This window comes from Salvia hispanica, chromosome 6, assembly GCF_029641045.1.
Source record: "Salvia hispanica isolate PSC_SH4W2 chromosome 6, Shi_PSC_v1, whole genome shotgun sequence".
NCBI lineage: Eukaryota > Viridiplantae > Streptophyta > Magnoliopsida > Lamiales > Lamiaceae > Salvia > Salvia hispanica.
Window position 1 is genome coordinate 35,940,251 of NC_142697.1, and position 18,053 is coordinate 35,958,303.

Here is an 18,053-nt window from a genome sequence, read left to right on the forward strand (position 1 = left end):
TTGTTGATTACTGAATTTATAGGCGTCGCACCAAGATATTAGCGAAGCAGAAAAGAAGGTGCTTCGGACCCCGAAAATGTTTTCTAAGTATCACTTGCTTAATTATCATGTTTCGGGGATTAGTAGAAAAATAAATGTTCGGAGGGCTTATTCACACATCAAGGAAATAAAGTTTGTTGGTTATCGTGGTGTGTGCAATCATTTACAAATGATTACATAGTTGGTGCAACACGGTGTGGCACTGGACAAGATAATTTTAGATTCACGATCTTTCGAGCTTTGCGAGAATATGCCGTGGGATCGCATTTCTAGAAACCAAATGAAGGAAGAAATATTAGCAAGGAGGCGTCTAAAAGACCAACTTAAACACTTGTATGTTACTTCAAGAATAAATGTGAACATACTTTAGATTAGAGACTAGACTAGAGTTTGTGAATTTAGATTCTGGCATTATTATTAAATTATAAACGTTGCATGACTATCATTTCTCTGTTCCTATGTGTTTTGAGCTAAGGACCATATCTAGACTAGATATATATGGTGAATTTTTATTTTTACAAAATGATGTCATTTAGATCTACCAGGTCTCGAGTATTTCAAGTGTTCTTACGTTCATTATGCTTTGCTAATTCTTTTGTTGTTGCTCTAAACATGTAATTAGACTAATGATTGGATACATTACCTTGAATTATTATTTTTCATTCAATGTCTTTGTCGTCATGTGCATCTTTCTAGTTGATTGTTTTAGTATTTAACTTAGATTAGATATACAATAGAGCATCCACAATAATACCCACAAAACTTGCCCCCACAATCAGTCATGGAGTCATTAATCTCATGTCACGCCCGCATTTGAAATTTCAACCCCAAATTCCGCTACAACTTAGTTCACCATATTCATATTTTATTATTTGATTTAGGATACAAATAAGATCAATACGATTCATTTGCTTTTTGGCATGAGATTTCATGTAATATTGAGTCATCACTCTGTTGCATGAATATATAAAGCAAGATATAAATCAATCCTTTTCCAAACAAAACCATATTTTTGAAACTCATTCTTCTTGCTTCATCTAAAACACCTAAAGTGGACCGAAATACTTCCTTTTTATTGATAAACAAAACAAATAGTGAGTTGACATACTGTGCAAATTTTGCAATTTTGTACAAAGCCTCACTGCCTCTCTAGAGATTGAATGGCAAGCTTGGCGGCAAGTATTTTGATATTGTCTTTGGCTAATTGGACAGCTTTCTCTAGTCTTTGGAGTGTATCACTTGTTTCCATCGACACCAGTTTTTCTTTCTGCAACTTTGCCAGTTCGGATTGATTCGAACCTGAAGTTTGAGGGGATAAAGAGACTCAATTTAAAAAAAATATATGCACAAATGCAGCTGTCTAGTTTTTCTAAGCGATTTCTAAGTGATGCAGTGACTTAAAAATGCAAAATAAAGAAGACCAATAACTTCAAATCATCTAATGCCTTCTTTATTGTTTCAGCAAGCAGTTCATTTCTGCTTATGTGTAAAAACATGTAATTTTCAAAACAACTTTGTTTGATATGCATATAAATGAGATCTTGTAAACCTTGAAACTCAAGTGTTGGAGGTGCAATGAATTATAACATACACACACATGTGTGTGTGTCGTGTTGGTGTATTTTATTTTATACTATGTTTCTTTCTTTTCATGCTCAGCTGTACTCATTAGTGGGATTGTTTACCAATTAATTAGTGGAATCAATTCGGAGATAGTATCAGATAAACTGAGTTCAAGGGTTGGGGAGACACTTGCAAGTTAAGCCCATATTAAATGTCTTACCTGAAACAGGTTGAAGCGCAGCAAAAGAAACACGTTCAGCAACGGATGGAACAAAATCTCTGATGTAATCCGAAGTTATTTCCTTTTCAGCCCAAACAAGAGAATTTGTAATTTGAGTTTGCAATGATGCTTCCCTTGGTGTCTGTCATAGATAGTTCGGAATAATAATTAGAATATGTTCTTCAGGTAATTCAAGCTCATCTGCTCCCCCAATAACATGCCACTCTTTCTATATAGGCAGCATTTCTAAACTACTTAATAAAATGTCACTCATTTCATGTTGTCTAAAGATTCTCACATACGAAATATAAGTAATGGAATTTCTACTATCAGCTCCAAACATTTCAAACTAGTTCCAGTTGAAAACTCTATTGATCTAAGTTATAAAGAACCATCCAATTTAGTAAATTTATGCAAAAGCAACATACTGAAAAGAATATTCATCCATTATTTACCTAAATGTTTATGCTTCCGAACTTCTATATATCAAAATTTGTAAAACTAAATGGTTCGACAACACAAGTTCAATTCTCACCAAGTTGAGGGAGCGCCCAATAAAAGGGGGAATGGCCAAACTTTATACATTTAAAGAGCTACCATTGCATTTACATTAAGATCGAGGGGCTGAATGGTTCAAATTTGAATTGAATGAATAAAATGACTAGATTTAATATGTTTAGAGGCAGATAATTATTTTTCCTATAGATATACATATTTATTCAATAAGTACACAATAGCTGTGACAGCTCAAGCATACCACATACACAGATAGTTATAATCACTAACACGTGCACAATGTTGATGCAAGCCAGACAGATAGATAGAGAATTAACCTTCAATTTTATCTCTAACCTATTCAAATTGTGAAGAACTTCCTTCAATTTCAAAACTTCAATGTTTATTTCTGTCATGTCGAGAGGAACATTATCTTGCATCGGTGTAACTTCTCCTGTCAAGTACGGTTGAGCCTGTCATGGAAATTACAAGTAAGCAATAGGAATTTATTCCATATTGATATAACTAACTTTGATTTTTTTATGAATATCATCTGTAAAAGCAATAACCCAGGAAAACGTTTTCAATATTTACAGCAATATTGTAACTTTGTGTTAGCACAAAAAATAACACGCAGCAACAACCAACATCGTCTATCATAAACGCATCATTTGGAATAGTAACTCTTCTAAATCCAATCCAGTATGGAAAACCTAGAAGGAAATGTGACGCGGCCAGTTCTAAGATATTAAAAATACTAAATGCTGATAAAAAATCTTATGATATATCTTATCCTAGTTCACTGTTCCTACAGATCTAGTAAAATAATTAAAAATTGCATGATGTGGTCAGTTAAAACTCCTGCAGTAAAACTATAAGCCAGTCATTTCACAAATGTATGATATACCATTAACTACCAGGTAAACAAATGAAATGGCATAAAGAAAAAATAAGGTTTGTGCATCAACCAAATTAGGAAGACTAATAAGCTAGTACTCCCTCCGTTCCCTCATAGTTGAGGCGGAACTTTTCGGCACGGAGTTTAAAAAATGAATGTTGAGTGGGTTAAATAAATAGATAAAAAAGTAAGAAAGAGAAAAAGGTAAAGAGAATAAAGTAAAAAGTGAATAAAGTAGAGAGAATAAAGTCAGAGAGAGTAAAGTAAGAAAGAGGAAAAAGTTACTATATATGGAAATGACTCAACTATGAGGGAACTTCCCGAAATGGAAAAATGACTCAACTATGAGGGAACTTCCCGAAATGGAAAAATGACTCAACTATGAGGGAACTTCCCGAAATGGAAAAATGACTCAACTATGAAGGAACGGAGGGAGTACTTTATTTCTTTATAAGTTCTTAAATTTGTTATTTCATTCTACTAAAACTTGAAAAAAAGTAATAGATTGTTTTTCATGTATACATTAAAAACCTACTATTTTGACTTCTATACCAAATTCAGAAATAAATATTAATGCAAGAATGATAACATTTCACTCTTGTAGCATTCAATAACTTCTATATACAATTAGTCACCAATATCATTAAACTCAGAAAATGGAATAATCCAATTAGCCACAAGAACAAATCCAATTATTTAAGACACTAAGTAAATATTCAAGTAACCTACATGAAATCAACAAAACAAATATCCTTCACCATAAATGGATTTGATCCCGTGTTATCTTATGATTGATCACAGACTAACTGTACAACCCTATCACCCTAAGCATCTATAGGTGCACATTGCAGAACAAAACCAAACCAAATCAACAAAACCTTTGGCTAACAGAACCCCTGACATACAAATATACAATAGAATCAAATTAAATAATGATTTAGTCATTACCCCAAATAAAGTGTTTGGTTCACCTGGAAAAAGAAAATAGAAATCCTAATGGCCTTATATGCCTCGTCTTATCTATAATTCATTTGTAAGACACAATAAGTAATAAAGTAAAGGAATCCATTCACTTTGGCTACCAAAGTTTGGAAACAAAAGTAGTTGGTACATGAACGTTAAATCAAATACTAACATTTTTATTATCTAACATGAAAATTTATAATAACAGAAAATTTAAGAAATGATAACTACAGGAGATATTTGCTCAACATTTAGTCTACGGCTCACGGAAAACAACTATACATGTTTAGTGCGCAATTGTGCATAGAAAAAGATTATCCAACATAATGAAACAACCATACTTGTTAATCAACCAATATTGGGAGAAGATTACAACTAGCTTCTTTAGGAACTACTCCCTCCGTCCCACTCAAGATGTCCACATTCTTCAGGGGCACAGGATTTTAGTAGGAGTTGTTAGATGGAGTAAGTATAGAGAAAAATGTAGTTGAATATTTTAATGAGTAGGATTTATTTCCAAATATAGAAAGTGGACATCATAAGTGGGACAAACTAAAAAGGAAAAGTGGACATCTTGAGTGGGACGAAGGGAGTACTATGCATTTTCCCCACAAAAAGAATATATGGAGATTGGTGGAGGATGTTTCAGATATTAAGGTTTTCAGAATGATTGTTTGGAAAACCTGTTGTGCTTCGTACATCTACTACTCTTGCTCATTTTCATTGTCTGAAGCCATTTGGAAGATGTCGGTTCCCACCGAGGTCCAACTTGCTCCACGGTTTATATTCTCCGTTCGTGATGTGGCACAACTAAGAAAATTCTTATGTTCCTCTCTCTCTTACTTGGCGTGTTTGATTAGCCAGAGTTTTTTAAACTCGAGCAATTAAGACCCCAATAAAAATTGGACTTTTTGCCTTAAAATTCTTGACCGAATAAGGGATGTAGCCACTATCAACTAGCTCAACCACTTAATATATCCTCAGCGCATAATTCATATATCCAAGTTATGCAATTAACCATGAGAAGGTACAAACCAATAAAAACTTGACTTATGGGAAAGATGATTATTGTCATACTCAATAGGAAGGCATATCAATTGAAAAATCGACAAACGACATTAATCAATGTTGAATGGAGTCCACATGGAGAAGATGAAGCAACTTTGGAAAATGAAGAGAAAATACTTGCGAAATATCTCCCTAAACATGGAAAGACCAATTCTCTTGCACAAAACCTTTGGAGCAAGTCTAAATAAAACCTGGGCTAGATAGGGACACTTATATCATGTCGGGATCTAGTTACAATTGACAATTGACATAGAGTGGTTCGTTAGGAATCATCGCAAGATGCTCTAGAGACCCATGGTGGCCATTATTTGCTAGTCTACATGGTTCGAGATGAATTTGATAATTTTAATTATAAGGTGGGGGCATGTAACCATGTTAACTAGCAACAGGCTAGAACTCAGCTTAGGATGGTTCATCAATTCAAAAGACTCAGGCACTTGTTTGTTTCAAACTCCATTTAAGATTGGGAAATCAACTCTTTCTAATTGTAGCCCTGATTCCATACATCTGAGTGAGATCGCTTGCCTATGGTATGTATCTTTTTTCTTCTCATTTGATAAATGACATTATATCCTATCAAAATCGACTAAAAGGACAGAGAAAATCAACAAAAAGGACCGAGAAAATCGACTAAAAGGACCGAGAAAATAGACTAAAAGTACCAAGAAAATCGACTAAAAGTACCGAGAAAATCAAAATAACAAAGGAAAAGAAATAATTCATAACAAACTAACGACTATAGCGTTAAGATAAAAAGCATCTTTAAAAGAGCTTCAAGTAGGGATTAAAGTAATTAAGTAAGTAGAAGTACTTCTGAAATTGAGATATGATTCCATGAGGATTCTTCAAATGGGTTGTTTCCCCTTTCCAAGATGAAAGTCAGGTTTACTCCCCCTTGCTCTTGCAGCTTTAATAGAACTAGAAGGCCCAACATCAGCAATCTTACGATCGACTAGGTCAATCTTCCTGTCCAATAGGCGAAGCACCTCGTGCAATTCCTTAGAATTGCTAATATCCACCCGTTCCTTGGCCAGACACTCCACTAAGCGCATTTCCTTCTCTAGATGTTGAACCTTCCTGGTCTCTCTATCCAAGTTCTTGGATATCCTAGACAAATTTTGCCTAAGAAAGCCAGACTGGTCTACCATGTTAGTTGTTTTGGAAGAAGAAGGCAAGCTTAGGAACCTTTGTACCACTTGTGATGCTGCAGGCATTGAAGGCCAAACTTGAGACTGACTCCCATCTTCATTCATGACAAAGCCACAAGCTTCAACGTTGCACAGCGTTTTCAATTCATTTAGTTTTTTTAGCAAACCCGACTTTCTTTTTTTAAATGTCTCACGTCGTGTGCGAGCATCAGCAATTAGCTCGTATTTGATCTTTGAACGAACCATGGTAAATTTATTTAAAGCTACAAAAGATGATAAAGAATTTCAAGTTTGTAAGGAATTGGAGATAACAAATAACAAAAAAAGGTAATATGTGTGACAATATATGTAAGATAAACTCATATATATCTATAAAGTCTTGCGCTAATATCATGATGCACTATCATCGTTACCAACTAATATATCTACCAAAATACTATTCGCATAATATTGACCCCTAGATTAGAATATGGAGGTTCAGGGATGACTCATTCTATTACACCTTGATTTGTCTCAACAGAAATTACATCAACTATAGACTAGTAACAAGAACAATAAGCTTGTTGTAATTGTTTTCGTAAGAATTTTCACTAAATGACCACTATTAACGAAATCAAATTAAACTATGTTTCGTAGCTTTCATATATGTAAAAAGAAATTTTAAATCTAATATATTTCTCCTAAATAGTAGTCCATCGCGAGAAGCTTCAAAAGATCAAGCAAAAAGAACCTATAATCCCCGAAATGGGTAAATAACATCGCTTCATTTGGACATACATTAAGAAAGCTATCACTAGTTCCATGAGTGTCTATGAGTCATTAACTACTGATGCACCAATAAATAATCCGACTCTACGATATTTTATATGGTAAATCAATTATACCCTATATAAAAACAGCACACAGGTTACCATAATGATAGTATCCTATAAATACCATGTCAATTAAAGAATGGAATAACTAAAAGGTGTATGATGAATACTAGACTCGTGCATAAATTTAACAGAGCCATCATCATCAACTCAATTACCTTTTGGTTAGTTATTCATCCAATTATTGATACCACAAGTTTCACTAGTGACACTTACTTGTATGGCTATCAATCAACCTAAACCTTGCTATTCATAACACCTTTTACGGTGTTGACCAGATGATCCTAATGTTGCTTCAAATTCTGGAACACAACCGTTTTAATCATATAAAACTAATATGAAAAGGCAATGTATTTAACACATCAAAATTAATGGAATTGAAACATTTGCACAAGAAATGTTAACAAAGTAGTCTTAAGAATTTTAAAATGGCCTACCTTTCGGAACTCCAACAGTTTTACTCGACCTACACCTCTTATCAGAACCAATGCTCCGATATCTAATTTTTCGACCTGCAAAAAAACAAGGGTGGATGTAGAATGAATAAACATAAAACTTAGTGCATACAACAAGTATATTGAAGCGTCAAAACTCACTTTCTCAACTGTGACCAAACAACCATATCTAGCAGCAAAGGATGCCTCTGTTGACGTACCACCAAGACCAATTGGATCTAGCACAAAGTGCACAAACGACTTGTTCTTCTGAAACAAAGACTGCATAACAGAATAGAATTACATAAGACATTACTAACGAGTTGGAAGTGTATTCTTTAGTGTACTTGTATTAGTTTGGCCCATGAAATAAAAACAACTGATGCTGAAGCCCTTTTAACATCAAGCTACATCCAGCAAAGAAAAACAAAGACCAGAACATGCATTGATGCTTGGGACGGAGGTCGTGAAGCAACTGCACCATTGTTATGATGCAGAATTCAATTACTATTTCAGCTCTTATGGACAATGCAATAAAGACACGATTTCTAGCTGTGAACCAAAGTATTGATATCTGACCATGATGTACTCAACATTTAACATGTAGAATTACCTTTTCCAAAATTTCAACTCATTAAACACTAATGCAACCAAGTGGGATGAACTGGTTGTTATCACTTATGCAAATAACATATTACTATAATTTAATTAAAAAATGAGTTAGCCACAAGTGAAAATATAAAAAGCTTACATACTCCTTACCTTATCACTGCACCCAAAAGAAATTGGGTACAAAGATAGGCAAGGTTACGTTACTTTCCTTGGATATAGATTCTATACCTCTTCCAGCAGCGCTATATACCTTGCTTCATATAGATGAAGGCTTTTAACCTCAGACGGAATGAGCACCTATACATACAAAACAAAAGGCATAAAGAAATAGTAAGAATCATCATCTTTGTAAAGAATATCCACAACCACAATTTTTGTCCTGAACCAACACGCTTGAAAATACATCGAGTTCGCCGCTAACAGCCAAAATTCTAGACCAATGACGTTTATCTCTGTCTTGGTAAAAAGAAAATCTCTAAATCGCATAGCACTAAAACCCCAAAATTGCACATCTACTTCATTAGCTCCCTCAAATGTAGCCATTAATTGTAAATCAGATAACTCCTTGTGCACACTCAGCTCAGTTATGTCAGTCTCTCTCAGTGAAGTTAGAATGAACAAAAAACATTTTCCAACAACGCACGTGCAAGATGCACACGACCTCACACACATACATTAATGCAGTTCCAAACCAAATCAAACTGAATCCATTTCCAAATCAAATCAAACTCAAAATAAACTGAAAACTTTCCAAACTTTCGAAAACGGTACACAGATAGACAAAATAAACAGCGCATGAATCAAAGTCGGAAAATAAGCGGAATAAATAAATAAATGACCTGATCGATCGGGAAAGGCAGGAGCGGGAGCTCCAGAGAGGAAGCGCGGATCTGAAATCGGAGGCGGCGGCAAATGAGAGGTGAAGCAAATGAGGAATGGGGATTAGGTCTAGATAAAAGGGAGATTAATGGGGGCGGATTTGATATAATGGCTATCATAATTGCAACACGAATAATCTGTTCAGCATTGATGGTGGGAAGGGAACATTATCGTTGAAGATTTTTGCAGCTAAGCTCAAATTCAATGCAATTTACTCATTTTGGATTTTTGGAAATTTTAATTACGGTTTGGTCCCTATTGTTACATGTATATATCTCTACACCCCTAATCACAAAATACTCTCATAATAGAGAGAGATTTTAAACATAAATTGGTAAAATAATATAGATAAGGAGAAGAAATAGAAAAAGTAAAAATAATAGTGAAAAATAAGTAAAGTAAGAAAAATATGAAAAAAAATGCATAAAATATGAGAAATAAATTTTCTATTTTTAAAAATGAGACTAATTTTTATTGACATCTTAAAATGTTAAAATGAGACTATTTTTCGTTGATGAATGGAGTACTGATTAATTTTGTAGAATTGCAAATTTAGTAATTGGATATTACTACTTTCATCTTTATTGTCCATAATAAATTTTATTAGCATCATTCATTTCTTGACATTGTTTTATCATTTAAAGATGTTTGCACTATTATATGATATTTTTGCTATTTAACATTTTGCCTCAAGTGATATTTTTGTTAATTAACTATGTCCATATTTAGAAAATACTTGAAACATATTAGTTTATTCATTGAATATCTTTTTCATGATTTTCATTTTTCCTTTTTCCTTTTTTTCTTCGCATGTAAATGATATTTCGGAAATAATGAGTCTCAAAATTCAATTCTAGTGATATTTTTTTTTACTTGAAAAACACATTTGTTTCAATAATTTAAAGTAAGATTTACAAAATTAGTAGATATATAATCTCTCATTTTACACTTTATAAAAATATCAGTAGTAAATATAATATTTTATTTGTACTTTTTCATCTTTTTACTAATTTTATAATACTTATTCTAAATATCTAACAATTTTTATTCAAGTAAATAACATTATTATCACTAAAACTAAATTTAAGGTCTTATTCATTTATAAGTAGCGCCATTTTACAATGGGACCAATAGGAGAATTTGTCCAAAAAGAGTGGTCTATCAAGTGATGACATTTGATCCAAGAATCTCACGTGTGTTACATAATCAATGTGGAACAATGAATTTACTAGGCAATCAACACAAAAAACAGTACAAATTTGTGTTCTAAAATGACTTCATTGCCAAAAACCGAACAACAAACTCCTATCTATAGAATTGTAGTTTCTCAATCAATATATTTTCTTACAAGAATTTCTTTATCCAATCATGTTTTTACTACACGTCTCCAAAACACACACGCATACTAATACATATGCTTCTTCGTTGTCTCATAATTCCGTACGAATGTTATGTTCATAGCTTTTTTCCTCTTCACTATTCTGCAGCAGGCAATCTGCAGATGGATGAACATGGCCGTGAACGGAACCAGATGCATTATTACAATAGGTCTCCTCATCACCATCTTCACTCTCACTCTGCAAGTTGATGTTGTTGAGGACTATTTTGCTGCAAGGAACAGTTTCGCTGCACGCGAATTTCATTGCGATTCGTGTTGCAGAAGTCCCGGTTATGTTCTTGTACAATATCTCGCTCACTTCCACAGCCGAAGCCTTGACACATTTAGGAATTTGAAAAGAAAAAAAAAGCAAGCTTGAGATTCATGCATAATTAAAGTTTGATTCACAATGACACAAAACATGACTAGTCCTTTTTTATACCGTACCTGATCTTCACATTTTGTTGGTGAATCACAATAGAATTGGTCAATGATGATGGGGTTTGAGACGTTTTCCATCTTCACATTTTCGTAGCGCACCGCCCTCACGTAGCCGGAGCCTCCCTACAAGACAAGAAAGCCGTTTTTCATGTGATTTGGTCTCGTGACGAGGGCTTCTACACGCGTTGATCACACGAAATGAAGATAAGTTAACAACTTTTCTTACCTGCCATGTTTTGATCCTCAATCCGTTTGTTGTGTCTCGAATGAAGGCATTGTCGAGTACGACCGTCTCCACTTGGCCAATAGAGTTGTTCTTCCCGAGACTACCTATACTGAGGAAAGTAACAACAACTAGAGTGGTCGGTCTAATAATCGGGCAAATTTAGATGTGAAGCTAGAATTTTAAAATAGAGATGGATTTGGACGAATTAAATTACAATTATATATATAAACCTAAGAGGTAATAGAAAGTTCTATAAAAATTGCTCAGAATTGTCTTGTGCTTGTCTCTACTAGCTAGAGTTCAAACCAATCCCATTGTAAAATCGAACTTGTCTGAACCTCTTGAGGATCAAAGACTCAAAGTCATGTCATATTTGTTGCCCCGTCCCGAGCCCACGGAACAAATGGAGATTATGTGCCTAAATCTCTTTAGATTTAAAAAGTTGTGTTCGGGTTTGACCTAGGATCGAACCGACTGGGCTATGCTAAGCCGATTTGGACAGCTCAATAACTCATGTTTCTAATTTGTGTGAAATCACACTGTCAACCATCGATTCAATTGTAGTAAGTTCAGTATTACTCATACATTAGGATATTTTCTTGAAAATAATGATAAAGATCGTATTAGTTTGCCCTTTGCATTAATTTTACCTTATACCATGACCGGGCCCACAATATATATTCTTCATCTTGATATTCGAGCTATGACTCACAATGGATATGCAATCATCACCTGAGACAAAACAACATTAGATTGCCCTTCAACTCAAATATCAACATGATGTGAGACAAAGCAAGATGCCAACCTGTTCCAATCACACAATTATGCAACACTACATTTTTTGAGGTAGTGACGTGGATCCCATCAGTGTTGGGGCTGTTCCCTGGGGCCAAAACTGTCACGCCAGATACTCGGACAATTTCGGACCGCGCGATGGTAAAGTGCATTTGTTGTCCATTTTGCACGGTCAAGTCTCTCACCCTAACACGTGAGCTGGAATCTATGGTCAATGCCTACACAACAATCCACACATTTATTTATACACTTGGTCATTGGTTAACCCCACATGTAGTTAGGAGGGGGCTCGAGCCCCCACAAAAGTCTTTAAAAAAAATCAATTATTTACTTTTAGAAAATTTTTAAATCAATCCGAATCTTACATAGAATATTATGCAAAATCTACCATCAATCAACTCAAGATGTTTGAAAAATATATGGAAGAAAATTTTTAATATTTTTTTATTTGCTTTCACCTCAAAGTTTATTTACGAGGTTGAAAAGAAATCTCACCGTTGGAGCTCCTATGCAGGGCTGAGTAACAAAAGACAAAAGCAGAAACTCTAGTTAGTCATATGGGTGTAGTTTCTTAATCAAATTAGCTAATTAAGGCAATCTCAAATTCTTACATTGGATTTGTTCCTTTTGCAAGAAGCTGCCCACCACTTGCTGCCCGAGCCATCAATGACTCCTTTCCCTTGAAAAAATACATTGCTCAAATTGTAGTATCCAAGCCACATTCGAGGATGGTCAGGGTCCCATACTTTTGGATCATCCGGTGCTACAATAGTTCCATCGATCTACGTACACATGCGTATAGACGACAGAGTGAGCACTTTTGATTCATCCACATATAACAACCTCGTTCTCGACATTTTATTGGCTTTATTTCGTTGCATTGAACACTTTGAATTTTTGTTTAATTTTCAAAATTAAAAAAAATGTAATGTCTTTATATTTAATTACCTGAATTACTAACTTGCCAGCACAAGGCCCTTTGAATTTGGTTGCACTTACTAGATATTTTTTCCCTTTTGGAACCAAGAAAATTGAATTTCCACGTTTAGAACAAGCTTTCTTCCATGCACCTACAAATGCCTATGTACGTAGATGGAATCAACAAAGATATTGGCACAGATTTTATTCAAACTATAAATATATTGCAAATAATAAATCGTATAAATATTTGAAGAAATATTTTTGAACCTTTTCTTTTTCTTTCACTTTCTATTTTTTCATTTTGACATTTTCTTTCTAAAATCGCCTTTTTAGCAATTTTTCCAGCCCTATATATTTTGAGGAGTGAAACTCCATCTCCAACGGCACCAAATAAAGGGAGTAGCTAGATGGGAAAAAATCGTGAGAGGAGGCTGATTTTTCTATATTTCGAGTTTGAGATTTCAAAAATTCACATTATTGTGTTTCAATGCACTGCAATTTGCACAAAATATTGATTTTAATAATCTTTTAAGAAAAAGCAAATAAAAAAATGGTTATTGAATACAACCTTATCTATTACCTTAGTATCATCAGAAACTCCATCTCCAACGGCACCAAATGCATCAACGTTTGAGACATCCTTCTTCCGACCACCACTTTCCCAATTTGGCAAGTTCAAGAACTCATCAAACTCATCTTCTTCATCTGTTTCTTGCACCTTAAAAGGGCCATTGTAGTCTTCGTTGAAGCTTCCGGAATATTGTTTGCTTGCTAGTCTAATGGGAAGAGCTAGGAAGAGGAGAAAGCAAAGCAAGTGTAGTGTGTTCATGATTTTAAGGATGTTTTCTTGTACTATTGATTTTTGAGTTAGTTTAATTATGTGCATGAGTGCATTTTGGTATTAATATAAGGGTGTCATAAAAAAAATATTTAAAAAGGGTATGAACAGAAAATGAAAATATTAAGTAGAAGGATTTTGTGTTACTCTTTAATACTCTACTTCCTTATAAAAATACACATTCCCCTTGATTAATCAACACTGATTTCATGAGAGGTGGTTATTGAGAAATCTTCGAAGAAAGGAATAATCAATGACGACATAACAACAAAACTTTACGTGATTCTACGTTGCTTTTCAAGTTGATTAAGCTAGGCATTCTTGTTCACACTGTTAATGATGAACAATTTGATATAATTTTGTGTTTAATTTCAATTTGGGACCAGACATATGCAATTAATATGATTATAGGAAACGATACGTAGAAGAAAGAAAGATTTGTTATACAAATGAGTCATGATTACCTATTTTTCGTGATATATATGATTAATGATGGATTGAACTAATCAAGAAGAAGGCAAATTGCGAAGGAAAAACGTAGAAGTTTAGTCAAATAATGATTTGTCCCGCAATTTTAAAAATAGCTAAAAAAACCTATGAAGATTGGATTTGTTTTCAATTATCTCAAAATGGTTTTTCTTGTGAAATTGTATGGGATTTAAAAGTCGTTATATCTGGTTTAGAAGCCAAAAATGGTACGTACTGTTTGGTGGAAAATATGAACAATATATTATGCCAGGGTGACTTGAATTTTTATTTTTACATCGTGGAATAATTGAGAACAAATTTAAACTTCATAATTTTTAAAATAATTTTTAATGTTATGAGATAAATCAGAATTTGACCAAACTTTATTATTTTTTACCCTTAAAAAAAATAAGTACATGCGTTAATTGTAATTGTATTTATAATTATATATACTAGAAAGAATGCGAACTCTAACATATTAAGAAAAATTTAATACATTCTATAAAAAAATTCGTCATTCTTCTTGAAATAGTTACACGTAATGATGGCAACTCCAGAGTATAAATAACTTATTATCTCATTCCAAGAAACCATATTCTCCACAATCCTCATTTTTTAATCTGATATTGATTAAAATTTTAATATACTATATTATGGTTCGAAATTTATTAATTCAATAAACACTACAACAAATATATTATATACCGACTCAAAATCAAGGACGCAATTATTTGGGTTGGATTTTTCTAAAATAGTCGAAATTAAGGACGCATACAAAAAGTGTCTTAAAGTAAGTTTGAAGTTAATGACGCATAAGTAAATGCGTCTCTTACGACAAGTATATCTTTATTGATTACAATTTTATTTAATATACTACCGTATATTTATTGAAACAAAACAAAGAGTAAAGTTACAAATATCCGCCCCTCTCTCTCTTCTACATTCTCTTCTACATTCTGCTCGCTGTTCCGATTTCCTGCCGTGGAGATCGTCTGTCTCCCCTATCGCCAGTATCGTCGGAGTATCTCCCGCGAAGAAATCCAATCGATTCACCGCAGTTCAATTTCTTCACTCATTGGAGAATTGATTCAGTCAATTCAACGCAGTTTAATTGATTCATCGAAGAATCTCTAGTCAAAAAAATCCAATCAATTCACTGAGATTTGATTTCTTCATTCATTGTTTCTCCATGTTGATTGAGTTTAGAGGTCTAGGGATTCAAAATTTTGGATATTTATATTACAATCGAATCTAGAAATTGCAAGCCGTAGGAATTGTGCTCAGCTTGTTCGTTATTGGTTTTCTTCCTTTTATTTTCAATCAAATGCATGTCTGCTAGTTGAAGAGCTGTGCATTTTTAAAAGAGTAAATGCCAAAATTGGTCCTGAATATATGACCATTTTACGTTTTTTGTCCTAAACATTATCTTTTGGATTTTTTGGTCCTGAACATATGGAAATTTGATCATTTTGGTCCTGGACTAACTGTTCCGTTAAAAACTAATGGTCAACGGGTTTAGTCACGATTTCGACCAAATTAAACTTTTAATTCTGATTTTTTACTCCCTAATTATTTTTATAAATATTCTTTTAAAATTAGAATTAAATAGTATGTTTTCGTTCTGCAATTCTTCTTTCAAATTGAGAATTTCATGTTTATTTTCCATTAACGAGTCGCTCAACACCAATAATTCTCAATTCTCGGAAGGGACGATCGTTATGAGGAGGAAACAGAGACGAACATCGCATGAAGAGAATTCCCAAATAATCAACGATTCATTTCGCCTTTTATATTTGAGTCAATTCCCAAAAAATTGTTATCGCTCCACAACTAGGGTTTGAGAGGAAGAGGAAAGAAGATGATGAAAGATGAGAGGAAGGAAGAAGATGAAATTGAAGTGAAATCGACCGCGATGCTGAAGAAATAAGAACCCTAAACATATTATTTAATTCTAATTTTAAAAGAATATTTATAAAAATAATTAGGGAGTAAAAAATTAGAATTAAAAGTTTAATTTGGTCAAAATCGGGATTAATCCCGTTGACCGTTAGTTTTTAACGGAACAGTTAGTCCAGGACCAAAATGATCAAATTTCCATATGGTTAGGACCAAAAATCCAAAATATAATGTTTAGAACCAAAAACGTAAAATGACCATATGTTCAGGACCAAAAAATCCAAAAGATAATGTTTAGGACTAAAAACGTAAAATGACCATATGTCCAGGACCAATTTTGACTTTTACTCTTTTTAAAATCATGTAGTAATTCTCAATTTTACATCTGTAATCATGACTGGAAAACCAAGCGGAAATACTTGAATTGTCTTCTCTATAGGCCTAGATTGATAAACATAGATTAAGAAGCTTATCTGGAATTCAAGCTCGATCTGTAATCTATTCGATTGCTGCTTATATTTGGATTGATCACTGTTTAAGATTGACTCCTAAATTATCCATAATTTGATTATTTTTTTTGTTATATGAGTTTTCTCTCTGTTTGTTAGGTTTTATTTTGGACTGAGTAAACTGAAACATTTTGTTAACATGTTAAAATAATTCCATCATTCACCCTTAGTTTAGGCAGTATGAGTTAGAGGTGCCCACGGTTCAGGTCTTTAAGAAGGGTTCGACATTGATCACAACTCTCTCTATATATATATAGAGTTGTGATCAATGTTGAACCAATTTTAAAGACCGAACTAGAGACCAAATCTGGGCCATTAGATCTAGTTTTTTTGATGAGATGTGCTGCTGTGAAAATTTTTTCTGCTTCATTACTAGCCCATTTACTTCATTGTATAGGTTTATTACTTCATTATGTACCTAATACCTTGAAACTACAATATGTTTTTACTTGCTTCCAGTAGGTTTTGAAATGATTCAACATATGTTTCATTCAAATTCATTGACGTAGGTTTTTGCTTGATTAACATTTAAAAATGCAATTTATTCAAATGAGTTTATTGCTTCATTCAGGAACGTTATTACTTCATTGGATAAGATTTTTACTTCATTCCAGTAGGACTTCAAATGCTTCTACATATACTTCATTCCTATAATTTATTACATTATTCCATGTGTTTATTAAACCAATATTAGCGCCATGGCGGTGGTGATAGATATTGTAGAGAGAAAGAACGGCACGCGACGGCGAAACCACATTTACGTACTGGAATGAAGTAAAAATCTACTAGAATGAAGTAAAAACCTACTAGAATGAAGTAATATATTCTGGAACGAAGTTAAATCTTCGTAACATGTTAGTATGACTTATTTACCTTCGGATGAATTAAAATAGGCTCGTGATGAAGGTTCAAATAATTTATAAATTTCTGTATCTTATCCATAAAAAACTAGATCTAAAAGCCCTAATTTGGTTGGATTCGGTGGTTCGGTCTTTAAGAGTGGATTTGTGGATAATGAGACTCGAGATATATATATATATATATATATATATATATATATATATAGGGGTGTACTAGTATAACAACTAATTTTAAAGTTACAATGTACATCCAACCACGTGCTGCCACATGGCACGAAAAATGCAATATTGTATACAGAAAAATGCAATACGCATTTGTAGAAGCTATAAATGAATTTCGGCAGATTGCATTTTTGTTATATGCAGATTGCATCTTTTATTGTTAAGTTTTGCATTTTAGATATTGACTGTTTAAATTGCATTTTATATATAGACGGATTGCATTTTTATATGTGAAAATGCAAAACTTAACAATAAAAAATGCAATTTATGTGAAAAAGCAAAACTCAACACTATAAAATGCAATTTAC

The 18,053-nt window shown here is 33.4% G+C and overlaps 2 protein-coding genes across 5 annotated transcripts; both read right to left on the minus strand.

Moving 5' to 3' along the window:
• Positions 1-1,091: 1,091 nt before the first annotated feature.
• Positions 1,092-9,383, minus strand: LOC125208266 (ATP-dependent protease La (LON) domain protein). The gene is made up of 7 exons (XM_048107849.2): positions 9,152-9,383; positions 8,541-8,609; positions 7,863-7,982; positions 7,704-7,778; positions 2,656-2,790; positions 1,823-1,964; positions 1,092-1,338 (listed from the first exon to the last, which is right to left on the minus strand). Exons 1-7 carry the CDS (start codon positions 9,308-9,310, stop codon positions 1,178-1,180), a joined length of 861 nt encoding a protein of 286 aa, XP_047963806.1. The 5' UTR covers positions 9,311-9,383; the 3' UTR covers positions 1,092-1,177.
• A 1,006-nt stretch (positions 9,384-10,389) lies between these two features.
• Positions 10,390-13,920, minus strand: LOC125208353 (putative polygalacturonase At1g80170). Of its 4 annotated transcripts, none has more exons than XM_048107943.2 (9): positions 13,521-13,920; positions 12,980-13,111; positions 12,643-12,813; positions 12,527-12,547; positions 12,042-12,249; positions 11,887-11,968; positions 11,237-11,345; positions 11,017-11,133; positions 10,390-10,903 (listed from the first exon to the last, which is right to left on the minus strand). In XM_048107943.2, the coding sequence occupies exons 1-9, from the start codon at positions 13,836-13,838 to the stop codon at positions 10,622-10,624; spliced, it is 1,440 nt and encodes a 479-aa protein (XP_047963900.1). In that variant the 5' UTR covers positions 13,839-13,920; the 3' UTR covers positions 10,390-10,621. The 4 variants fall into 4 exon arrangements, with proteins under 4 accessions (XP_047963900.1, XP_047963901.1, XP_047963906.1 ...); XM_048107944.2 differs by having other exon boundaries at positions 13,533-13,919; XM_048107949.2 differs by lacking the exon at positions 12,980-13,111 and having other exon boundaries at positions 13,533-13,919.
• Between the last annotated feature and the right edge of the window lie 4,133 nt (positions 13,921-18,053).

Bases quoted from the DNA above. Each gene is read 5' to 3' on its own strand.
- LOC125208266 (XM_048107849.2), bottom strand. From the start codon at position 9,310: ATGATAGCCATTATATCAAATCCGCCCCCATTAATCTCCCTTTTATCT. The intron at 7,983-8,540 runs GTATAGAATCTA...TCTGTTATGCAG, and splicing joins ATATAGCGCTGCTGGAAGAG to TCTTTGTTTCAGAAGAACAA. The intron at 1,965-2,655 runs GTTAATTCTCTA...TATCTATGACAG, and splicing joins GGTTAGAGATAAAATTGAAG to ACACCAAGGGAAGCATCATT.
- LOC125208353 (XM_048107943.2), bottom strand. From the start codon at position 13,838: ATGCACATAATTAAACTAACTCAAAAATCAATAGTACAAGAAAACATC. The intron at 12,548-12,642 runs GTAAGAATTTGA...TTTGTTACTCAG, and splicing joins GCAAAAGGAACAAATCCAAT to CCCTGCATAGGAGCTCCAAC. The intron at 11,969-12,041 runs GTTGGCATCTTG...GTTTTGTCTCAG, and splicing joins TAATTGTGTGATTGGAACAG to GTGATGATTGCATATCCATT.